Source organism: Lepus europaeus, chromosome 2, assembly GCF_033115175.1.
Source record: "Lepus europaeus isolate LE1 chromosome 2, mLepTim1.pri, whole genome shotgun sequence".
Taxonomy (NCBI): Eukaryota; Metazoa; Chordata; class Mammalia; order Lagomorpha; family Leporidae; genus Lepus; species Lepus europaeus.
Genome location: NC_084828.1, coordinates 152,150,883 through 152,177,030, shown reverse-complemented (window position 1 = coordinate 152,177,030; position 26,148 = coordinate 152,150,883). Strand labels below are relative to the sequence as shown.

At 42.1% G+C, this 26,148-nt stretch overlaps 1 protein-coding gene across 1 annotated transcript; it reads left to right on the top strand.

The window, feature by feature from the left end:
- Nucleotides 1-1,578: 1,578 nt before the first annotated feature.
- Nucleotides 1,579-23,022, top strand: DAZL (deleted in azoospermia like). Its single transcript, XM_062182371.1, has 11 exons — nucleotides 1,579-1,605; nucleotides 9,912-10,058; nucleotides 10,323-10,414; nucleotides 11,279-11,330; nucleotides 12,765-12,828; nucleotides 12,913-13,052; nucleotides 14,712-14,783; nucleotides 16,111-16,161; nucleotides 17,174-17,287; nucleotides 18,954-19,052; nucleotides 22,969-23,022. Exons 1-11 carry the CDS (start codon nucleotides 1,579-1,581, stop codon nucleotides 23,020-23,022), a joined length of 912 nt encoding a protein of 303 aa, XP_062038355.1.
- Nucleotides 23,023-26,148: the final 3,126 nt, after the last annotated feature.

The window sequence follows — 26,148 nt, the reverse complement described above, 5'->3', positions numbered from 1 at the left end:
ACTCTAAGCCCTTACCTCCCACCCTACTAGAAGTCCTATCCCAAGGGCCTTGAGAATGTTCTAGAATCCTCTAGGCAGGCCTAGCTGCTTCTGGTCGTGGCTGGAAGATAAACTTTCCCATTACCACCCAAACTCCCCTAAGGAAGTGATATTCTCTGTTGTTGGTGCACTTCTTCACCCTGGGTACCTGGCGATCATAGGTGTTCGGTAACTGATGAAACCAGGACGTCTGGGCCGGCCCACCGCCTTCATCAACCCCATCTACCTCAAACTTCACAGAAAAGCGCCCCAGTTTCCGGCCTGTTGATACTTCCTGTATTCCACAGACTAGTTTCTTCCTTTGCCCTTATTTCCTCTCTCCACAGGTATCTCAGTGGATTTTGGGGTACGGCCAAGGCGTTCAAGGCGCCATTTTGAAACCAGAGACTAGACGTGTCCTAAAATCTAACGTAATCCGATTTCCCCCTCGCAAGGGTGCTCCAAAGGCGTTTTCGAGACAGGGTGTACCCACGGAGCCGGCCGGCCGTGCGTGCGAGGGCGCCATTCCGGGGCGGCCCGCGCGCGCCCCTCGAGGCGCCGGCGCTGCCACCCATTGGCTGAGGCGGCGCCCACGCGCCCAGAGCCCCTCGGGCCCCGCCTCAGTCCGCCTGCGCCCCACTCAGCCCGCCAGCCGCTGGGGCGCCTCCGTCTCTGCCGCCCTTTCTGGTCGCTCTGCCCGTTCCAAAGCGGACCGCGGGCACGAGCACACCCCACAGCGGCCCCAGGAGTGGTGCCCCAAGTGCGGCTGCCGCCATCATGGTGAGTAGAGGCGGAGGCCCGCGAGGCGGCCGGGCCGGGCCGGCAGGGTCTCCGCGGCCGGGCGAAACGGCTTTTTGGGTGTGGCGCAGGGCGAGGGGCCGGAAGTGGGGTCGCCCCCAGCCCGGCTTTCCCGTGGCGGGCCACTAGCCACACGCCCCGCAGGCCGCGGCGTGGCGGGTGCGGCCCAGGGCCGCTCGGCTCGTCCGGCCTACACGTGCGAGGCCTGCGGCCTCCTCGCGGCCTCACTCTCCGCCATTGTGGACCTGGGCCGCGGTGAGCGGTCGGGCTGCTTTGGCCAGCGGTGGTTTGGGGGAGCAGGGTTCGCCCCGTTCTACCTGCCCCCCCAGCCCCGGAGGCCTCCCATCTCGCGTCCAAGGCGGCCTGCGAGATGGCGGCGGGAGCCGGACGCCTCCTAGCGTGGCTGAGCTGAGGAGCCCCTCTGGCGGGACTGCCCGACGCCAGCTTGGTCGGGAACGGCCGCTTGGTTGTCGCCTGGGGGGGGCGCTGGCCCTGCGGCGCTGAGCAGACACTTGAGGGCACCGGTGCGTGCGTGCCTCCCTGCGTGCGTGCGTGCGTGGTGGGCGGGGCCCCGGCCTGGCGTCCGGCGAGGCTGGCGGTGGTCACCCTCGCTCCCCGCCATCAGCCGCCGAAGGCCGCCTGCCGGCGTCGTGGCTGCGCGAGGCTTGGGTTCAGGGAATGCGCTGGAGAAGTGTGGAATTTTTTTTTTTTAAATTAGGGAATGCTCGTTTCTCCCTGGACATACCAGGAGCTTTTAGCAAAATGTGCATTGTGCAGCTAGGCTTCCGTGTGCGTTTGTGAGTTTGGGTAAACGCATCGCGCCGGTTGACAGACGCTGTAGGACGCGGCCCTGAGCGAGTGGACCCTCCAGTAGGTCAGAAACGTGTGTTACAGACAGTGTGTAACCGTTTGTAGGACAGCAGTTCTTTCCATTTTTGGAGATAAGAGGAAACTTATACACAGTTCATATTATCAAATATTAACATACATTTTTCTGTAAGTATTTGTATAACAGTAATGATGCATGTTCCTAATTTTAAATCATCATGAGTTGTTACAATTAATAATTACTGATAATTTCTTCCCCTTATTAGAGGTAAAGTGGGGAAATGGCTAATATTTGAAAGGCAGAGTTACAGAGAGGCGGAGAGAGATTCTCCATCCGTTGGTTCACTTCCCAGATGGCCCAGATAGCTGCTCTGATCAGGAGCCAGGAACAGCTTCTGGGTCTTGGGTCTCCCACGCGGGTGCAGGGGTCCAAGGACTTGGGCCATCTTCCACTGCTTCTCCGGGCCTTAGCAGAGAGCTGGATCAGAATTGGAGCAGCCGGGACTCAAACCAGCGCCTATATGGGATGCTGGCACTGCAGGCCACGGCCTTACCTGCTAGGCCACAGCACTGCCCTGTCCTTAACAGTTTTACTGTTTTTTTTTTCTAAATACGAAAGTGTATTCATGGGGCCAGCACTGTGGCGTAGTGGATAAAGCTGCCACCTGCAGTAGCAGCATACCATATAGGCGCTGGTTTGAGGTTCAACTGCTCCAATTCCAATCCAGCTCTCTGCTGTGGCCTGGGAAAGCAGTGGAATACTTGGACCCCTGCACCCATGTGGGAGACCCCAAAGAAGCCCCTGGTTCCTGGCTTGGGATGGGCGCAGCTCTGGCCATTAAAGCCAACTGGGGAGTGAATCAGTGCATGGAAGACCTCTCTCTCTCTCTCTCTCTCTCTCTCACTCTCTTTTCTGCCTCTCCTTCTCTATGTGTAACTATGACTTTCAAATAAATAATTCTTTTTTTTTTTAAAGTGGATTTATTTGAAAGTAATCACTTTTGGAAAATGGAGACCCATCTTAATCCCAACACCCATAATCCCTGTTACATGGTAATACATGCATGCCCTTCCAGATTGTTTTTATGCTTACATTGCTTGTAGGTAGGTAGGTTTTATTTTATGAAAGTGCTTCATGCTATATTGTACAGCTTTACAACCTGAATCTTCAAACTAATAATGCAGTGGACAGTAATCAAAGGTAAATGTAACTGAGTATATAATGTTAAAAATTGTACCAGAATTTGTTTTACTAAATTTCCTTGTGATGAATACTTTCCCAATATTAAAACAATACTACAATGGATATCATTGTGCAAATATCTTGGCGGGCTTGTACTGTTGATTTCTTCAGATAAATTTCTGGAAGTGGGTGGAAATGGCTGCACCCATTTTATAACAATTTTAAATTATGTAGTAAATCCTTCCAGGCTTCTGTTGATGAAGCATATATTGGTTTGTTTTCCCACTGATGATGTGTAAAGTGATTCCCACACATTTTCCACACACTTTCCAATGAGAGGCTGTATTACTTTTTATTCTTGCCAACCTAGAAGCTGGAGAAGTATTTCACCATGTTGATGTGCTTTTTTTTATTTTTTATTTTTTTTAAGACTGTACTTATTCAAAAGTCAAAGTTATAGAGACAGGAAAAGAAATGGATCTTCCATCCACTGGTTCACCCCAAATGGCCACAGGCTATGCCAGGCTGAAGCCAGGAACCAGCAGCTTCATCCAGGTTTGCCACAAAGATGCAGGGGCCCAAGTATTTGGGCCAGCTTCTGCTGCTTCCCCAGGCACATTAAGAGAAAACTGGATCAGAAGTGGAGCTGCCAGGAACCAAACCGGTGTCCATATGGGATGCCAGCGTCACAGGTGGCAGCCTAACCTACTCCGCCACAACACCAGCCCCAATGTGCTTTTTGAAAAAAATCATCAGTGTCTGTCTTTATAAATTCTTAGTCTACCTTTTTACTTGTACATTTTTCTTTTTTTCTTTTTAAGATTTATTTTATTTATTTGAAAGAGTTACAAAGAGAGGTAGAGACAGAGAGGCCTTCCATCCGCTGGTTCACTCCCCAGGTAGCTGCAACGGCCAGGGCTGCGTCGATCTGAAGCCAGGAGCCAAGAGCTTCTTCTGGGTCTCCCACGTGGGTGCAGGGGCCTAAGCACTTGGCCATCTTCTACTGCCCTCCCAGGCCACAGCAGAGAGCTGGAGCAGAAGAGGAGCAGCCAGGACAAGAACTGGCACCCATATGGGATGATGGCACCGCAGGCCAGGGCTTTAACCCACTGCACCGCAGCGCTGGCCCCTACATTTTTCTTTTTCTTACTAACTCAGAAAAATTCAGTTGTTTGCCACACATGGTGCCCTTACTTTATTCCTAATTTCAAGGGAAATAACTTGGTGTTTCACATTAAGCTTGATAATACTTTAGAATTAGATCTATAGTAAATAAAATGTTTCTGTTTTATTGTGTTTTTTTTTTTTTTTAAGATTTATTTATTTATTTGAAAGAGCTACACAGAGAGAGGAGAGGTAGACAGAGAGGTCTTCCATCCGCTGGTTCATTCACCAGATGGCCACAACAGCCGGAGTTGTGCCAATCTGAAGCCAGGAGTTTCTTCCGGGTCTCCCACGTGGGTGCAGGGGCCCGAGGACTTGGGCCATCTTCCACTGCCCTCCCAGGCCATAGAAGAGAGCTGGATCGGAAGAGGAGCAGCCGGGTCTCGAACTGGTGCCCCTATGGGATACCGGCGCTTCAGGCCAGGGCGTTAACCTGCCTGTGCCACAGCACCAGCCCCTAGTGGGGATTTTAAAAAATTTAAAGTAAATGCTGTGTTCTCTCAAATTCTTTTTGAATGGTGAATTAAAGTAACAGGCTTCCTAAAGATATACCTTTTTTTTTTTTTTTTAATTTCCAATATAAACTGTACTTATTCCATGTTTTTTATATCGGTATTTCAAAGGCGGGACAGAGAGAGATCTTGCATCCACTGGTTCCCTCTCCAAATGGCTGCAGTGGCCAGGGGTAGGCCAGTCCCAAGCCGGCCAGCAGCCAAGAACTCCATTCAGGTTTACCTTGTGGGTGGCAGGGGTCCAAGCACTTGGGCTGTCCTCCATTGCCTTCTCCCGTATGTCAGCAGGGAGCTGGATCAGAAGCAGAGCAGTGGACACTCCCATATGGATGTGTTGATAGTGCTGCTTAACCCACTTCTCCACAATGGTGGCCCATATTTATATTGCTTACCCTCTCCACCCCATCCTGCCCAGAAACTAATCTTGGAGTCGCTTAAAAGTTTTTTATTCTGATTTTCATTTCCTTTCCCCTTAATTTTAGTTTTTCTCTGATAAATTCCTTCCTGTTGATGTGGATATAACTTTGATGACTACAAATTAGAAACTTTGTTCCTAGTCAGTGTATATAGATCTCAGTTTGCTTACATGTAGACATAGTAGTTGAATTAAAAAATGTCAAAGGAGCTGATGTCTCAGGGGATTTTTACTTTATTATTATTATTTTTAAAGATTCATTTATTTATTTGAAAGGTAAAGAGGCAGAAAGAGAAAGAAAGAGATCTTCTATCTGCTGGTTTATTCCCCAAATGGCCACAACAGCCAGAGCTGGGCCAATACAGAGCCAGGAGCTTCTTCCGGGTCTCCCACATGGATACAGGGTCCCAAGGACTTGAACCATCTTCTACTGCTTTCCCAGGCCATAGCAGAGAGCTGGATTGGAAGTGGAGCAGCTGAGACTCCAACCAGCACCCATATGGGATGCCAGCACTTCAGGTGGTGGCTTTACCCACTACACTACAGTGCTGGCCCCATCCCAAGAGTTTTAATATTGATAGATTTTTTTTTTTCCCAGCTAGTAGTTCTGTTTGTTCCTTGAAAACCCAAATATTTACAGGGATATGTTATAGTAAATAAAGAATTGTATATATGATGGCTTCCAAGCTCACTAATATTTACTGTCTCAACATTACTCATTTTAAAACCCACCAAGTTGTTAGAAGGTAGAATTCATGAAAATAATTATACACTTAATTGAATTTATTTATCCTCTTAATGGTTAAGATTATATTTAGGCCAGCGCCGTGGCTCACTAGACTAATCCTCCGCCTTGTGGCGCTGGCACACCGGGTTCTAGTCCCGGTCGGGGCACCGGATTCTGTCCCAGTTGCCCCTCTTCCAGGCCAGCTCTCTGCTGTGGCCCGGAATTGCAGAGGAGGATGCTTGGGCCCTGCACCCCATGGGAGACCAGGAGAAGCACCTGGCTCCTGGCTTCGGATCAGCGTGGTGCGCCGGCCGTGCCAGCCATTGGAGGGTGAACCAACAGCAAAAGGAAGACCTTTCTCTCTGTCTCTCTCTCTCTCACTGTCCACTCTGCCTGTCAAAAAAAAAAGATTATATTTAACATCAAACTTTTGCTTGTTCTGAACATTCATTTATAGTTTTTTTTAGTCATAGTGATCAAAATAATCAGTTTTTCTATTAATTGTTTTTCTTATAAATCATGTAAGTACAGTAGGAGTAGTAAAACCTGCTGTTTCACGTGTTATAAATTGAGCGGTTTACTTATTTTGTTTGTTTTGACTGCCACCTGCTGGCCAAATACAAGCATTCATTGGTGCCGGCCTTAGTTTCAGACATCATATTATTAAAGTGATTAGATGATTTTTGTCTTTACTATCCCAATTAAGCAAGATCCAAGGAAAAAACAGATTTCCCATAATATCCAACACCATTTTTTCCTTTCCAAATTATGTCTCGAGTATCCATTTTACTTTTTTCTTTTTAAGTATTTGAGAGGTAGAGTTGCAGAGAGAGGAAAAGAGAGAAAGGTCTTCCATCTGCTGATTCACTCCCCAAATGGCTGCAACAGCCAGAGCTGAGCCAGTCCGAAGCCTGAAGCTTCTTCCAGGTCTCCCATGTGGGTTTAGGGTCTACCAAGTATTTAGTCCATCTTCTACTGCTTTCCCAGGCCATAAGCAGAGAGCTGGATCAGAAGAGGAACGGAGGGACTTGAACCAGTGCCCATATGACATGCTGGTGCCATAAGAAGAGACCTAGCCTACTATGCCACAGTGCAAGCCCCTGTCCTATCCATTTTGCTTTCGTACATAGAATCTGAGGATTAGGAAAGACAGAGGTCTTTTCCACTCATTTCTCACGCAAGATACTGAGGTTCTGGCCGGCACCGCGGCTCACTAGGCTAATCCTCCGCCTTGTGGCACCGGCACACCGGGTTCTAGTCCCGGTCGGGGCACCGGATTCTGTCCCGGTTGCCCCTCTTCTAGGCCAGCTCTCTGCTGTGGCCAGGGAGTGCAGTGGAGGATGGCCCAAGTCCTTGGGCCCTGTGCCCCATGGGAGACCGGGATAAGCACCTGGCTCCTGCCATCGGATCAGCGCGGTGCGCCGGCCACAGTGCGCTACCGCGGCGGCCAGTGGAGGGTGAACCAGCGGCAAAAGAAGGACCTTTCTCTCTGTCTCTCTCTCACTGTCCACTCTGCCTGTCAAAAAAAAAAAGATACTGAGGTTCTGAAAAGGCTTATTTTACTGAACAATGAAAAACAAGTTCTTCAAGAACAGTACTTTTTACTTCGTTTCTAGTGGCACTATAGCAAGGCTTCTGAGCCAAAGTCCTATTTCAGATTTTAGCACAGGCAATTCTTGACTGTGGGGGCCAGTGTTTTACATTGTATGTGATGTTTAGTAGTATCCCTGGACTTCTGCCCACCAGATAACAAGAGTGTATCTCAGCTGTGGCTACACAAAATTCTTTCAAACTTGGCCAAAATCTCCTGGGATATAAAATCTTCCTCAGCATAAGGATCAATACATTATCATAACTCCTTATAATCTGGCCAGATAGTAACACCTCTAAATTAAAGTATGTACATTATAGGGGCAGAGATAGGTGATTCTATAGCTTATTTATCCAGCAAAGATGTGTACAAAGTTCATCCACAAACGAAGGGACAGTTGATGAGAAAGTCGACAATTTCAGGGGCAGACGTTTGGCGCAGAGTTAGGCTTCACTGTACATTAGCGTGCCTGGTAGAGGTCCCAGCTCTGCTTCCTGCTGATGCGCACATGGGAGGCAGCAGGTAAGGGTACTTGGGTCCCTGCCACCCGTGTGCGAGACCCAGAGTCAGCTCCTGGCTTCAGGTTGGCCCAGTCCTGGCTTGTTGCAGAGGTCATTTGGGGAACAGAAGGGACATCTGTCTCTCTGCCCTTCAAATAAAATGAAAATAAGTGAAGATTTCTTATAATGAAAGGAAATACTATAGGAGCAGTTTTTACCATTTGATGCTTCATCATCAGGCAGAATCCAATTACAGTTATAGGAAAGAATTAGGAAGTATTCAGAGAGAAACACAAAATAGCAAGAGTAAGCAAGCACAAATAAATAGAGAAAAGTCAAAGAGTCAGTTTTGGTGACGTGACAGTTTTGATTTAATCTCTAAATAGTACAGCAGTTTGTAGAATGTTGTTTATCAGTAGCTTCTAGCATCTAATTAGCAACAGGAACTCTGCTGTCTTGTATCAATTACTATAAAAAGTATATGCTTCCTGGGATCTGCGCCGTGGCTCACTTGGTTAATCCTCTGCCTTGCGGCACTGGCATCCCATATGGATGCAGGGTTCTAGTCCTGGTTGCTCCTCTTCCAGTCCAGCTCTCTGCTGTGGCCTGGAAGGCAGTGGAGGATGGCCCAGGTGCTTGGGCACCTGCACCCGCATGGGAGACCAGGAGGAGTACCTGGCTCCTGGCTTCGGGTCGGCGCAGCACAGGCCGTGGCGGTCATCTGGGGAGTGAACCAGTGGAAGGAAGACCTTTCTCTCTGTCTCTCTCTCTGTCTGTGACTCTACCTGTCAAATAAAAAAAAAAGTATATGCTTCCTTTTTATAAAAGGTACATCAATTGATTCTTTTGTCTGTGTTGGTTTTCTTTCATAAACAGGTACATGTCTAACAGCTTTTCTTTCTCAAAGTCATTCATATTTACCTCTTGTAATCATTTTACTTCATAAATGAATTTCATATGGGTGGCTATCTTAAAGTGGTTTCCTGAAGTTCCAGATAGTTGTCAATAAGTTACCTACAAAATAAGTCAGCTAAAATTAAGTGAAATTAGGAGAGAAACTTTTTATAAAAATCTATTAAAAATAAATTCAAATAACCACATGCTAACATATCCTGTCATACCATTTTATAGTTTACAAAATGAATTCACAGATGTTACCTCATTTCATTCTCAAAGCAGTTTGCTCTGAGATACACAGCTGGCAATAAAAGAAGTGGCGTATAACCTAGCAAGGAATATGAACGTGGATCCCCCAGTGAAATCATTTTTTGTTTCCCTATGCTGTTCTGCTTCTCCGACATGTATATTACCTATAAATGCTACTTCAGAAAACTTTACATTAACCTTAGAATTTTTTCTGGGAAGATTAAAAAGAGTTTTGATCAGAATCCAGAAAAATAATGAGTTATAGTGTCGATTGCCTTATCTGAAAATGAAGATGCTATTATTTGTATTTTATCCCACTGTGAAATTTAGAATTATCAGTGGGAATGCCTTGGTATCATTATTCAAGAGAAAAAAATGCAATTTCCAAAGAAGCTTTGAACACCCTAACATCAGGGAAGAGGATTATATACTCCCCTCTCTCTGCCCTTCTCCCCCTGGTTTTTTAGCAGGAGCTGTGGTTATGAGCAATAATGTATTCATGATCTATTTCCTAAGTAAAGCAGACATACTGGCACAGGGATGTTAAAATTAGAAAATTCACATTAATTTTGCTGAGTAGAAAGGTGAAGTAAAACATACCGGTTTGAAACTTTGATGCTTGTTTTCTTTCTAATGCGGCTTTTTTGTTTACTTTTTCTAAAAGATTTACCATGCTTTTTATTAATATACTCAGTAAAATTAAAACTTATCAGTATAGAACAGGATACTTCTAATAACTAGTTTCTACAAATCTGAACTTTGTGTTTTCTTATAACTCACAAAACATAAAATCAAGCAGTGTTGCACAGCATTGTACAAGAAGTAATGCGCAGCATTAAGCTTAAGCAACACCATACCCTTGAATGCTTGTAAAACCTCGTCTGAACTAAGATTAGTGATTGAGTCATAATAAAGTAATTTACATAATTACGTAAAATATTTTGTACTTTAAATACAAAAATTACGTTGCACATTATGTATGAATTTTGTCTGTGTATCTAGTTATGATGTCTGCTCTCCATATTACAGTCTGCTGCAAATTCTGAGACTCCGAACTCAACAATCTCCAGAGAGGCCGGCACCCAGTCCTCAGCAGCTACAGCCAACCAAGGCTATGTTTTACCAGAAGGCAAAATCATGCCCAACACTGTTTTTGTTGGTGGAATTGATGTCAGGGTATTGTATTCATAGTTCATTTACATTTTAAAATACGTTGGGAGTAATGGAAATTTGGTTCTGTTGCACACACAAAGTTTCTGTATTTTGTGTAGAATTGGTTTTGTGTTCAACCTATAGGATCTAAAAATACCATTGACAAAGAGCTACGGATCTTTGGGGATGCTTGGAGGAAATAATTCGCGTCATAAAACCCCCTTTTATAGTAGAATTTAAAGTTTCAAATGCTGAATTTTTACTTTTGAAGTTCAATCTTTTCCATAGATGGATGAAACTGAAATTAGAAGTTTCTTTGCTAGATATGGTTCTGTTAAAGAAGTGAAGATAATCACGGATCGAACTGGTGTGTCCAAAGGGTGAGTAAAATTAGCGTTCACCTTAAATTATCAAAAATTTCTGAATTCTTTTTCTTTTTTGACAGAGTTAGACAGTGAGAGAGAGACAGAGAGAAAGGTCTTCCTTCCATTGGTTCACCCCCCCCCTCCATGGCCGCTATGGCCAGTGCACTGTGCCAATCCGAAGCCAGGAGCCAGGTGCTTCCTCCTGGTCTCCCATGCGGGTGCAGGGCCCAAGGATTTGGACCATCCTCCACTGCCTTCCCAGGCCTCAGCAGAGAGCTAGACTGGAAGAGGAGCAACCGGGACAGAACCAGCGCCCCAACCGAGACTAGAACCCAGAGTATCAGTGCCACAGGCAGAGGATTAGCCTAGTGAGCCACGGCACCGGCCAAAATTTTCTGAATTCTAAAATCTGGTATTCGGACATATGAATGAAATGTGTTCCTTTGTTAATTTCTTTCTTGTAGTAGAGAAAAATTTGTTGCCAGCTCTTTAATAATTAGTTTCCTGTTTGTATTTCCTCTCTTTATTTGACACAAGTGGATAGCTGATTTTATCAAATAATTCTTTCTTTGCATGCTTCACAGAATCTTAAATTTTAACCCTCTTGCTGTAGGTAATAAGTTAAATTCATATTTTTAGGACTGTTATGTTAGGAATGGAGTTCTCATGCTCCCTTAATCTTAATACATTCTGACATAGATTAGGTTTTAAAAAATGAAAAGTAGTAATGTTTATAGAGGATCTATCATATCTCACAAATATTTAGCATAGTATATTACCTTTTATCATGATCTTTTCTATTATTTCATAGACTACTAGATATTATAAACCATTTACTGTACAAAGATGATTTGATATTTCATTTATCTATCTTTCTAGCTATGGATTCGTTTCGTTTTATAATGACGTGGATGTGCAGAAGATAGTAGAAGTAAGTAATGTTCATATGCGGAAATTCCTTATTTAGCTCATTGATGTAGTATTTAGTAAGTTCTGAACGTGCTCAATCTTGTGAAGAATGCAGAGAAAGATAACACTCAACATTCAAATCCAAACTTAGAATAATCTTGCATAACATGTCAGAACCTGTTTTATTTTTGATTGGATATTTAGCTTCAAGAACTAGAGATAGGAAGAATTAGAGCCAGGGTGATAGCTTTTTTTTTTTTTTTTTTTTTAAACATTTTTATTTATTTGAAAGAGTTACAAGAGAGGTAGAGAGAGAGAAAGAGATCTTCTATCTGCTGGTTTGCTACCCAAATGGCTGCAGCTCCTGGAACTGAGCTGATCAGAAGCCAGAAGCCAGGAGCTTCTTCCGGGTCTCCCATGTGGGGGCCATCCTCTGCTGCTTTCCCAGGTACATTAGCAGGGACCTGGATCAGAAGTGGAACAGCCAGGACTCAAAATGGTGTCCATATGGGATGCTGGCGCTACAGCCTGGGACTTTAACCCACTGCACCATAACGCCGGCGCCAGATAGCTTTTAGATCAAATTCTGCTTGACAGCTGATTGGAGTAGTAAAGGGGAAAGTTGACAGATTTTGGTTTGATGTATTTTTATCACTGTTTCTCTCTCTCTCTCTCTCTCTCTCTCTCACTCTCACTCTCACTCTCTCACTCTCACTCACTCATAAAGATTTATTTATTTCAAAGAGTTACAGAGAGAGGGAGAGACAGAAATCTTCTGTACACTGGGTTACTCCCCAAATGGCCACAACAACCAGGGCTGAGCCAGACCTAAGCCAGGAGGCAGTAGCTTTATACAGGTTTCCCATGTGCTTGAGTCATCTTCCACTGCTTTTTGCCAGGCCATTAGCAGGAAGCTGGATCAGAAGTGGAGCAGCCAGGATTTGAACCCACACCCACATGGATGCCAGTGTCAAAGGCTATGGCTTGGGGCCGGCACTGTGGCATAGCGGGTCACCTGCAGTGCCGGCATCCCAAATGGGCACTGGTTTGAGTCCCAGCTGCTCCACTTACCATCCAGCTCTCTGCTTTGGCCTGGGAAAGCAGTAGAAGATGGCCCAAGTCCTTGGACCCCTGCACCCACGTGGGAGACCAGGGAGAAGCTCCTGGCTCCTGTTTTCGGCTCAGCGCAGCTCTAGGCTGTTGTGGGCATCTGGGGAGTGAACCAGCGGATGGAAGACCTCTCTCTCTGCCTCTCCTCCTCTCTCTGTATAACTCTGACTTTCAAGTAAATAAATAAATTTTAAAAAGACTGTGGTTTTATCTGCTTTGTTACGGTGCTGGCCCCCATCTCTGATCTCTTCCACTAGGAACTTTAGAGGACTTTGGGGATGTTCACAAGTGTTGGAAGTAATGACTGGAAAATTGATTCTAGTGTCTGTTACTGTTTTATTTTCAGTCACAGATAAATTTCCATGGTAAAAAGCTGAAACTGGGCCCTGCAATCAGGAAACAAAATTTATGTGAGTAAAAAAAGAAATTGCTGATGTTTTATTTTTCAGAGAACTAAAAATAAGTTTCCTTTTTTTTTTTTATTCTCTTAAAAGGTGCTTATCATGTGCAGCCACGTCCTTTGGTTTTTAATCCTCCTCCACCACCGCAGTTTCAGAGTGTGTGGAGTAACCCAAACACTGACACTTACATGCAGCCTCCAGCCATGATGAATCCAATAACTCAGTATGTTCAGGTGAGAATTACCTACGTTCCTGTTCATTCATCTAGTCTTTACCGTCTGTGGAAGTGCAGTAACCATAATAAGTCTTAATATAGTCCCTGTTTGGATACTTCGAGTGATAGGAAGTCTGACTTTTGCCAGAAATCTCTCATTCTTAGTGTTTTTCCTTACACTAAGCTGAAGTCTGCTTCTGTACCATTGGTAAGCCTTTGTCTTAGAACTGACCTCTCGCCACATGGAACATATTTTCCCCTCCATACGGTGATTCTTAAAATACTTAAAGGCAGCTTTCTTCACATATCTTTCTAGTTTGTTCTTTAAAGGTTAGCAATTTTTCTAGCCATCTTTTATTTGTAATAATTTCCAGATGCTGCTTCATACAGATTGTTGATTTCTGGATATATTCTGGTTCTCAGATGGGTAACTTTCTGGTGTATTTCAGTGTATTTGTAAACCCTGTGACTTTGTGGTATAGAATTTGGTCCTGGTTACTTTAATGCATAAAATGGGATTTGGTATGTTTACTCTATCCTGTTCATAAATAACATTTATTTTTTAGTTCATTTTACTTTCTTTGTTTTGAAGATACTGCCTTTGCCAGAAAAAATTAATAGTGAAGTAGTTCTGTGTTGTCTCTCTTTTGTTTACATTTTTCATCTATTTAAAACATAGGGTATATTTTTTCTTATATTTCTTGCTCTAAACATGGCTAGGAAGAAAAAGCCATACTTGTTCCTAACATTTACCAAGAGCTGTGATCTATTCTGAGTATTTGTCCTATTACTTATGTGTTTTTAATCAACAAATATTAATTAAACATGTATGATACTATATTATCTCTTTTCCAGTTTTAGGTAGTATTCTGCCCTTAATTTTTTAGAAATGAAATACAGAAAAACTATAAAGTCTATAGAAGGACAATAATGCAATAGTATTGTTATAATGCAATAGTATTGTCAAAGGATTATAAAACCATCTAAAAGTATTTTTAAAAAGAAATAACACAGGGCCGGCACTGTGGCTCAGCAGGTAAAGCTGCCGCCTGCTGTGCCTGCATCCCATAAGGGCGCCTGTTCGAGTCTCTGCTGCTCCACCTCCAATCCAACTCTCTGCTGTGACCTGGGAAAGCATTAGAAGATGGGCCAAGTCCTTGGGCCCCTGCACCGGAGTGGGAGACCTGGAAGAAGCTCCTGGCTCCTGGCTCCGGAGTGGCCCAGCTCTGGCCATTGCAACCATTTGGGGAGTGAACCAGCAGATGGAAGACCTCTCTCTCTCTCTTTCTCTGCCTCTACCTCTGTAACTCTGCCTTTCAAATAAATAAATAAATCTTGAAAGAAAGAAAGGAAGGAAGAAAGGAAGAAAGAAAGCAAAGGGATTAATTAGACTTAAGCTTTAGAACCTTGTCACCAGTGGAAGAAAGAACTTCTGGGTAGGGATAGATATGCACAGGAGATAAACCTAGGTCACTTACCTTGTCATTCGTTCATTCTTCTCCCCTGCTCAAAAAGAATATTGTGTATTATGAATCATTTAAAATTCGACATTGTTATATATAAAACAATGAGTATTTCTTAATTTACATATTTGTGTTATATTGGGAATAATACTCCTTCCTATTTCTTTTTAAGCTTACCTTATTAATCCAGTTTTTCTGTAAACTTTGTTTTTCAGGCATATCCTCCTTACCCAAGTTCACCAGTTCAGGTCATCACTGGATATCAGCTGCCTGTTTATAACTATCAGGTAATTTAAGAGGGAACAAGTGGATTTACTTTGGGATGCTGTTGAGGCTTTTAATTTATTTGTATAAATCTCCCATGTAGTTTGTCATTTAAACTAGGGAAATGTGTCTAAAATTAAAGAAAAAAATCTAGAATTAAGGCCTTTATATTATTTAGAAATAATGAGATAATTTTGACAGGAATGTACTTAACAAGAACCTTTCTCTAGGACTATTTTCTAAGCTTTGTTGTCGCATGTATTTTTTAAGAAATTTGTTTATTCATTTGAAAGAGTGACAGGAAACAACAGCGAGCTTTTGTTCACTGATTCATTCCCCAAATGCCCACAACAGTGAGGACTGGCCAAGCCAAAGCCAGAAGCCCAAGTCCTTGCACCATCCTCAGCTGTCTTGGTCAGTGCGGTAGTAGGAAGTTGAATGGGTAGCAAAGTAGTGGACACTCACACTGGCACCACAGTGGCTTTACGGCCCTGTGCCACAACACCTTCTATATTTTAACATTTGTTCTTCCATTTTTGCCATCAAATATCTGAAGTATCTAGACTGGATTTTATAAAATTTTTCTAAGAAAATAAGATGAAATAAAATTAGTCTATTTTTATAACTCAGGATTTTTATTAAATTTGATAGTGTTTATTTTAGCTGGCAAAATCATAGTTTTCTGAATTTCATCTCATAGATAAAGCCATATCTATGACCTGTGATCCTTGCTATGGTAATAAATTTAAAGAAAATACAATCTTTGAGTTTTCCTGAATGTCACCTTCAGAAAACTGAGAAAAAGGTGAGGTTTATATATAGCGGTGACAGTAATCCCTGGTATTAGAAACAGAAAATATTTTTTTTTCATTCTGTTTATTTCTTATTTTTTTCAATATTATTTATTTGAAAGGTACAGTTACAGAGGAAGGGAGAGACAATGAGAGGGGTCTTCCATTTGTGATTGACTCCCAAATGGCTGCTTCTATTTGCTGATTGACTCCCCAAATGGCTGCAATGGCCGGAGCTGAGCCAATCCGAAGCCAAGAGTTTCTTCTGGGTATCCGACGAGGTTGCAGGGGCCCAAGCACTTGGGCCATCCACTGCTTTCCCAGACCGTAAGCAGAGAGCTGGATCGGAAGAGGAGCGTCAGGACTCAGACTGGCGCCCATGTGGGATGCCTGTGCTGCAAGAGGAGGCTTAATGCCACTGCGCCACAAGGGCGGCCCCTGTTTGTTATAACTAACTGATGGATCCAGTGTGATAAATGTTTCCATGTTATCTCATATCTTTGTGAAAATGTGTAAAAGTATTGCAATAATTTTTGTTTTGTTTTGTTTTGTTTTCAAGATGCCACCACAGTGGCCTACTGGGGAACAAAGGAGTTATGTTATACCGCCGGTAAAATGAATTGAAATGAGTATCTCATATTCTTTCTTTATTTTATCATGTACATATTGAATGTATTAGGCCTTTTGTCATATTGTATGCCTATATATATATTTTTTAAAGATTGATTTATTTGGAAGGCAGAGCAACAGAGACTGGGAGAGACATCTTCCATCTGCTAGTTTACTCCCCACTTGGCTACAACAGACAGGTCTGGGCCAGGCTGAAACCAAGAGTCAGAACCTCCATCCTGATGTCTCACATGGGGGACAGGGTCACAAGTGACTGGGCTGTCACTTGCCTTACCAAGCACTCTAACAGGAAGCTGGCTTGGAAGTGGAGTAGCTACAACTCAAATTGGCATTCTAACAAGTATACCAGCTTTGCAAGCAGCGACTTAACTTGCTACACAGACCTTATAAATAATTTTCAGTGCCCTTTTATATTATGTGCTGTGTTTTCTTAATTTCTTGTTTTACTGAGTATATACTCCCATGGGAAAGTACTTTTTATTTCTTGTGTTTTTCTGTGTTTAAGCAAGGGCTGTTCTGCATATGAGAAGTGCTCTGGTAGCTATTGATAGAACATGTAATCCAAGAAAAATATTAATATACATTTAGAATATTAGCATTAAATCTGCCTAGCATCTACTGCTGGTTCTGCTACTCATAAAACATCTGTTGGAGAGAAACAAATTAATGGTATTAGTACCATTAAATAAGAAAAGGAATAAGACAAAATTTTGAGAGTACTACCTCTGAAACACCTCAGGGTTGGATGTTTGAAGGATAGAGTTAATAGTTATAATTTTCAAGCACTCCCTTACTTTGACTTAGAATTTATTTTTCTTGGAGTCCTCCTAATTCTGATTATGTTGATGCCTACAAAAAAATGTAAAATAAAATGCTGCCTTACTGCTTTGGAATATTCAGCTTCAAACTTGAAATAATGTAACTGAATTTCAACTTTAAAATATACCTGTACAACTTAGAACTGTACCTCTCCTTTATCATTTTTACCATAGGCTTATGCAACTGTTAACTACCACTGTAACGAAGTTGACCCAGGAGCTGAAGTGTTGTCGAATGAATGCTCAGTTCACGAAGCTGCTCCGTCCCCGGGAAATGGCTCACAAAAGGCAAACATCTGATTGTATTGACTCGTGTTAATATTGCATATTTATATTTTCGGATTTTCATTAATGACCCTTTGAGAATCAGACATTTCATTTTTTTAAAAAAAGATTTATTTAATTATTTGAAAGTCAGAGTTACACAGAGAGAGAAGGAGAGGCAGAGAGAGAGCTCTTCTATCCGCTGGTTCACTCCCCAATTGGCCACAATGGCTGGAGCTGCACCAATCTGAAGCCAGGAGCTTCTTTCGGGTCTCCTACACAGGTGCAGGGGCCCAAGGAGTTGGGTCATCTTTTACTGCTTTCCCAGGCTATAGCAGAGAGCTTGATTGGATGTGGAGCATCCAGGACTCGAACCCGGGCCCATATGGGATGCTGGCCCTGCAGGCGGCAGCTTTACCCACTGTGCCACAGTGCCAGCCCCAGGCATTCCTTTTTAAAGGTGGAAGTCATATAATACAGAGTTTAAGTGATTGACTAACATTTAGCCGTTAATGTACAGGCTGATGAAATTTCAGATGTCCTTATACTTTCGGTGTATACAGAGTTTCTGATTCGGTAATAGGCCTTTCTTTTCCAATTTGTTTTTGTTTCTTTGATCATATGTTAATAAATATTAGAAGAAGTCTTTGTTTAAACATGTATTTAGCTAAAAAGTAATACGTATTATTTATGGCATTCTCCTAACATTATATATGTTGGAAACAATTCTCAAGAGTTGTGCAGCACTAGTTACACAAATACTGAAGTAGGCAGAGTTGCTTTTCTTATCAGAAGAGTATGATAATACTCTCACTTTTGAATTCAAAAAAGTTTTGTTAAATGGGTAGGAGTGTAAAAAGTAGTTGGCGTGCTAGGAACATGTACAACACTGAATGATTCCCATCTTGTAGTGTGAACTTCATCAAAGTGTTCGCAAAAAAAAATCGAGAGCTACTGAATCATAAAATGAAAAAAGTTCCTTGGTTTGATTCATAATTTAAAAATTTGAGGCCGGCACTGTGGCTTAAGAGGCTAATCCTCCGCCTTGCAGTGCTGGCACCCCGGGTTCTAGTCCCGGTCGGGACACCAGATTCTGTCCCGGTTGCCCCTCTTCCAGTCCAGCTCTCTGCTATGGCCCAGGAGTGCAGTGGAGGATGGCACAAGTGCTTGGTCCCTGCACCCACATGGGAGACCAGGAGAAGCACCTGGCTCCTGGCTTCGGATCAGCACGATGCGCCAGCTGTGGCGGCCACTGGAGGGTGAACCAACGGCAAAAAGGAAGACCTTTCTCTCTGTTTCTCTCTCTATCCACTCTGCCTGTCAAAAAAAAAAAAAAAAATTTTTTTTTGAGAAAACGTTAAAAGCGCTTTATGGTACAGTTGTATAGTTGGTTTTGACCTGAGTATTTTTTTAAAAGAATACTAGCATTCACTATTTCTTATCTTAACAGGAAAAATTAAAGAGCTTTAAGCAAAATATCCTAGGGTTTTAATAAATTGAGTTTTTTAAACCAATATCCTGGCGTTAAGATTCTAAAATACTTCAGTTTGGCAGAAAACTTAAGTGAAGTGGTAAGAATTAGGAATTGTGTAATTTTTTAGAAATAAATGTTGTATGTTGACAAAACTTTTAAAAAAGTTTTACAATGAGTAAGACAGTCTTTAGAGTAATGAGAACGTCTGTGTTTCAGAAATCTGTGGACCGAAGCATACAGACAGTGGTATCTTGTCTTTTTAATCCTGAGAACAGGCTGAGAAACTCCCTTGTTACTCAAGATGATTACTTCAAGGTATGTGAGGAATGATATGCAGGATAAAGATTAGATAGGTTGGCTTTGCAGTACGCTTTTTTCCTGTGGTATGTGTGTTTTCAGAATATTCCGAGCATGTTAATGAACTGTTGGCGTTTGACTGTAACCCAGTAAGTCACAGGGAGTGGGCATTACTGGCGGTGTATTTGATGCCACTCAAATCTTGGTAGAGTATAGTTTGTCTTCAGGGAAGAAACCGTTAGCTGAAGCTTGTAATTGAAAGGGTTCGTGAAACAAGAGAAAACATTGACTTACAAAAAGGAGATACAGAGAGCAGAATTTAATACATGGGTGTTGACTAAAGAGAACAGAAGAAACGGATCACTCAGGTGATGTTCCTAAACAATGTGTAAGAAGAAAAGGGTGAAGGCCTATAAAAACAGCTGAGTGAAAAGAGATGGAAGTTGATCCAGTGCTGTTCTGGCTTCTCAGGTCCACTTTGGACGGATCATTTAAATCTGACTGAGGCTCCAGTTCTTACAAGTGTAAATGAGGAGGTGGTACAGGACTAAAGTTCCCTAAGGTCCCTTTAGTTCCAAGTCTTTGAATGTGAAACTAACTCAAACGCTGTGTTTAGGAAAGGGAAGCCTCTTTCTTTTTCTTTCTTTCTTTTCTTTTCTTTTTTCTAGTAAAAGGTTTGTTGAGATGCAGGTACTTTAGAGTTCACATTTTTTCTTAGTATATTTACAGAATTTTGTGACCGTGATTCCAGTCAGTTTTAGTTATTTTAGTAACCCCCAAAATGAACTATGAGTACTCTTCATTTCTCCCCAACTCTGCTATTATAGCCTTAGGCAACCACAAATTTACTTTCTTCAAGGAATTTTTTATTCTAGACATTTCATAGAAATAGAATCAGGCAGTATATGACCTTAAGGTTCATCTGTGTTACAGCACATATGAGTATTTCTTATTTATTTATTTATTTATTTGAAAGAGTAACAGAGGGAGAGGCAGAGAGATAGAGCTCTTCCATCAAATGGCCGCAATGGCCAGGGCTGGGTCAGCTGAAGCCAGAAGAGCTAGGAGCTTCATCCAAGTCTACCACATGGGTTCAGTGGCCCAAGCACTTGGGCCATCATCTGCTGCTTTGCCAGGTGCCTTAGCAGGGAGCTGGAAAGAAATAGAGCAGATGGGACTCGAACCAGTGCCCATATGAGATGCCAGCGCTGCAGGCGGCAGCATTACCCACCACACCATAGTGCCAGCCCCATCAGTAGTTCTTGTCTTCTTTCGGAATGGTATGGTAACTGTGTTTTAACATTTTGAGGAACTGTCAGAGTTTGTCCAAAGTGGCTGTACTATTTTATATTCAAAGGATATATTTTAACCATTACTTTGTGTCTTTTTAAACAGAAGAAAGAATAGCTTTTTTTTAACCCATGAATGAACATAGAATGAGGCTTAAAAATGACTTTTTGTGTGTGTGTGAAATGTATTAAGGACCTGCATTAATGCAGAAAAGTAGAACCATAACAGAGAGTAAGCATAATTCATTTAAAGTTGGTGTTTGTTCCTTTCTGCATGAACAGTATACTTCAGAAAGGAAAGAACTGGAGTTGTATGACAGCCTACCTTGCCCAAAATTCTTGAAGATTAAAGTATTCTTTATTTTTTAATATTTATTTATTTATTTATTTATTTATTTAAAAGGCAGAATTAGAAAGATCTTCCATCTGCTGGTTCACTCCCCAAATGGCCACAACAGGTGAAGCTGGGCCGATCTGAAGCCAGGAGCTTCTTCCAGGTCTCTCACATGGATGCAGGGGCCCAAGCACTTGGGCCATCTTCTGCTGCTTTCCTAGGAGCATTAACAGGGAGCTGGATTGGAAGTGGAGCAACCAGAACATGAACCAATGCCCATAAGGGATGCAAGCATTGTAGGTGGCAGCTTTACCAGCTATGCCACAGCACCAGCCCCAAAAGTATTCTTTTTTTTAAAAGCTTTTATTTGTTTATTTGAAAGAGTTACAGAGAGGCAGAGAGAGAGAGAGGTCTTCCATTCACTGGTTCACCCCCTAGATGGCCACAACAGCCAGAGCTGAACTGATCCAAAGCTAGGAGTTTCTGCTGGGTCTCCCATGCAGGTGCAGGGGCCCAAGGACTTGGGCCATCTTCTACTGCTTTCCCAGGCCATAGCAGAGAGCCGGATCAGAAGAAAAGCAGCCAGGTTTTGAACAGGTGCGCATATGGGACACTAGCACTGCAAGGTGGTGGCTTTACCCGCTGTGCCACAGCGCCAGCTCCCAAATAAAGTATTGTTTAAATTTGAGTTTTCACATTTTACTAGACAAAGCATTCCTTTGAATTCCAGAGTTTTCTGTTCCCTTGGCTAGAAGTCAGAAGTTGGCAGCCTGCAGTTGTCTGGCATCTAGACCTATTTTGTCTGGCTAAGTGTTGTTTTTCATTGTTTCTATTGAAATTGAATGCATCCAAGCATTTGAATGCACTTACTGTTTCCACGGAAAATTCTCATACTTTTGCAATCTTGTGTTTCCGACCTGACCTCTGAAGATAAATATATCAGTTTATGACCACTTTTTTATTTATTATTTTTTTGAGAAGGCAGAGTTACAGAGAGATGACGAGACAGAGAGGTTTTCCAACTACTGGTTCACTCTCCAAATGGCCACAACAGCTGAAGCCAGGCCAATCTGAAGCCTGGAGCTTCTTCTAGGCCTCCCATGTGGGTGCAGGCCCAAGCACTTGGGCCGTCTTCCACTGTTTTCCTAGGCCACAGCAGAGAGCTGGATCAGATGAGGGGCAGCAGGACACGAACTGGCACCCATATGTGATACCGGCACTGCATGCAGAGGTAGAGGCTTAGCCACAGCACTGACCTGACCACTATTCTAGGCTATAAACTAAGTAGGATATTACTCTGCTGACAGATTATATAACCTCCAGAAATCACCTTTCCTTACATGACAACTTGATTTAATCCCTAGGAAAATAATACAGTTAAGTCAACCATGTAGAGAAGAAAATACTGTTAGGTTACACTGGCTTACTCGGCCCATTGTCTCTGTAAGGGCTCCCCTCTTACATCCACGTCTGTCTGCAACATAGAATGAGAGGAGAATTGTGGGAGCACAGTCAGTCCCTGTGTCCACAGATTCAGTACCCACAGGTGCCAGATCTGTGCATTCAACCAACCACAGAGCAATGCTGTTTTTAAAGTTGCATTTGTAGTGAACATGTACAGACTTTATTTGTTGTTATTCCTTAAACAGTACAGTGTAACAGCTGTTCCTATTGCACTAGATATAAGTAATCTAGAAGTGATTTAAAGTATGAAGAATATGTACAAGTTACATGCAAATACTACTGCATTTTATATAGAAGGGACTTGAGCCTCTGAGTTGGGTATCCGAGAGGGAATACCCAGGGAATAACAAGACTGAAACCAGTCTCCTTAAGGGGATACCAAGAGATGACTCTGGCTTAGAATTTTCCTCTTCATTCCTAAAGAATCAGACATTCTCACAGGCTGAGGGCACATCTTTAAAAATGCCAAAACTTAAATCTTTTATCTTAAAATGTGTGATTTCAGATTGAAGTGATAGAGTACCGTTTTCAACCCATGATTTCTACAAGATGAAGTTTAGTTAGTAAAAGCAGTACTTTGGAAAATCACATACTTTTCCTACTGGATGCCTTTGGCATATCACTGCCTAATCATTAATTAAGAAGTACATAAAATGATATTGCTTCTACGTGCTCTATTTCTGAGTTGTTAGCCCAAAATTCAAGAATGCTTCCCAAAGAGGATCACTTTTTTTTCTTGTTATTTATAATATTTAACCCCAAAATAAGTACTTTTAAGTATTGCAGGTCTCTTAGGTCAATAGGAAATTTTCAGTGAATGAAACAAGACTGTTTGTTTCGTTTCTAGGATAAAAGAGTGCATCATTTTAGAAGAAGCCGGGCAGTACTCAAATCTGTCTGATTCTCCCTGCTCACGTTCTGGTCTCATGGAAATTGCTTGGCTTTGAATATTAAGAAGAGACTAAAAATTTTTCATTATTGTAGAATTTAACTCTAAATTTTGATAAATCTGACTCAGATGTTCTGTACAAGTTATATTAGATTTGTAGTTTTATTTTACATTAAAACTGTTCTTTATTAGATGTTTATTTAGAAACTAGTTTAATGTTCCATATATAGTTGAAAGTAAAAAATAATTGAGACTGAAAGGAATAGCTTTTAAGTTTTATTTGTAAGGATTTCTTAAAATTGAAATTAGCATTTTAAGAGTTTTAGAAGCAAATACTGATTTTCAAACAAATTGTTTTAAAAAGGCTATTTTGAAAGGTCAGAATTTTGGTAGTTTGAATATGAGCATTTCACTTCTCCAACAAGTACCTGTGAACAATGCAGTATGTACAGTATTGTGCTTTGCATTCTGATTTGTCTAGAAATTTACCGCAAAAGCAGAATTTTTAAAACTGCATTTTTAATCAATGGAACTCAATATACAGTTATCTTTATTGAAGTCTTCCTTATCTAAAACCCAGTAAAATAGATTCTAACAAACAGTCCAATCAGTGGGTCTTATGTTTATTCAAAATATATTTTATTCTTTATCTAGAATCCACCCATATATGTTCTGTTTGATTGGGATGCTAATTAGGATAACTAAAATTCTGGGCCTGATTTTTTTTTTTTTTTTAAGAATCCGGGACAAACTAAACTTCACTAGATAGATAAGCTTCTCAGTGAGTTACCATTCTCCTTTTTTCTTTTAATTTTTTTCTTGAAATGCTACACTCAATGGCTGTATCTTAAATTGTGCAAAATATTGGTATTAAAGGATGCTGAAATTTTTTATGTCACTTAAAGGTTAATCAGAGTATCTGAAGTGAATTGTTTTTATAAAAACACTAGTTACTGTATAGTAAATAGATTTTTTTATTTTTGTTATCCTATTATCTTTGCTTTTGTAAAGTAAAATACGTCCAGACTAGTCAAGGTAGGTAGATTTGGCATTTCAAAACCACAAAAGTTGTTATAATTTGTAAGTGTATCCAAGCATGTTACAGTCAGATTTAACAAGTTGTTTCTAGGTTAGCTGGTCTCTTCATTAGACATTGTACCTCATGACGGGTAACTGGAGTACCGGAGCCCTTGGCTGTGCCCACAGCCCTTTTTTCAGTCTGTGCTGCCATTCTTCTAGGCAGTTCAGTTTCTAGAACTGGTAGTGCAGAGAAGGGAGGTAGCAGTCTGAGGGGTCGGCCCTGGGGAGGTGGCAACAGGGTAACACCTTCCTTGGAATGCGGTTGTCTCGGCATCATCTGGCCGGCCAGGCACCTGAGTGTAGAGTGGCTTCCTGGCCTTTCCGCTCTAGAACATGGAGACTCCATTTATCCCTAACTTAATGCAGCTGCCATGGGCCGTGTCACCAGTGCCCACTGGGGTCTGTAACTCCTCATAATTTTCATTCTGAATCTGAAGGGAAGAATTTTTTTAAGGATTCCCGAGAGGGTGAAATGTGTCCTTTTAAAGATTCTCTGTACTTTTTTTAATGCCGTAACATTTTACATACATCCTTCTGTGATTAAATTTCCAGCTTACCATAAATGGTACCTAAATTCTAAAAGAGCCACTCTGATTATCTCAATATAACCTCGAGGAAAAGTAAGGAATAAACTTGTCTGCTCTTTCATTGGAGTGAAATATTTAAGAGTAAAGTAGAAAAAAAGAGACAAAATCCTGAACCTTTCAAAATGGAAAATTAATTTTAAACTTAAAAATGTGTTTCTCTTACCTATTTCTGATACTGTCTTTGCATAAATGAATAAATACAAATAAAGAAACTTCTTTTCAAAAGTGTTTTGGACCTACTGATTGGGTGGTAGTGTGTGATAAGGTTTAGATCCTGGAAATTCAGAAGTATAAATGTTCAGTACTAATCTGGCAAAGCTAGCCTATAAAAGCAAATTTCGGTACATTGTATTTTTGTCATTTTGTGAAGTCGAGATGAATTTTGATGAGGAAATTCTTGCTGTTTGGAGTTGAAAGTGGCTCAGCGGGTCCCACCACGGTGCATCGACGGCAGTGGCGAGTGGGAATGCTGGCGAGCACATCCCATGCAGTCACTCATGGCCAGAGGGTCTGGCCAGGGAGGGTCTCTCGTTTTCGAGGCTGTGAAACATTTGGATACTTCATACTTTGGGCTTAGTCTTTGACTCTTAATTTGGAGTACTGCAGTTACCTCACAGAATTTAGATGATTATTGCATTTGCTTCATATAAAGGTACACGCAAAAAGTGTGCGCTGACCACAAATTTTCCCTTTCAGATGCCTCCTATGGTGTATTTTGTCAGTTGGTAAGCTCTTACTATGTGGCTCATTCCCAGAAAATTACAACACCAAGATTCTGTAAGATAGAAAAGAGTGCCTTTTGAATTCTCAAAGAGGACACATTTTTATGTTGATAATGTGCTGAAAATTCCATTAATGTGAGTATATTTGTATGTGTACACATTAATCATTACCCAGCACATTATCTCCGACAAAGCTGAGTGTTACTGTTTTAACATCCTGGAGGTAGACTGCAGAATGCCTTAGTTTAAACCTGCCTGATGAAAGCATATTTGCGTTCTCAGCAGCATATTTCTGTAAAAAATTGAAGGCACAACCCGGCAGCCCCAGAAAGATGAGTCACCCCTGTCAAAAGTGTATCCTGCATGTTTTTTCCCTGAAAAACATGGCGCCTTTGTTAATTGTTCAGAATAATTACTGCAGTAGTGATTGTCAGAGAAGTCGCTGAACTCCAATGCACCACAGCGGTTCCGAGAGAAAGCGGGGCCTTTCTGCTGCTCTCACATCCTCTTAGTTGTCCTTGCAGGTGAACTCGTAAAAACACCTTGCTGCGTTGCTTGTCTCCCTGCCCGCCTCCATCGCCGTCACGGGAGGGTCGGGAGGAGCGGCAGCCCTGAGGCGGTGTGGCACGCGGCTTTCACAAAGGTGGCAACGGGGAGGGAATCCGAAGGGGAGGCGAGCAGCATCGTTTGCAGTGACCGAGGTTGTAAGTAGGGCCAGCTGTCGGGAAGGATTGTTTGGAATCCCTGGA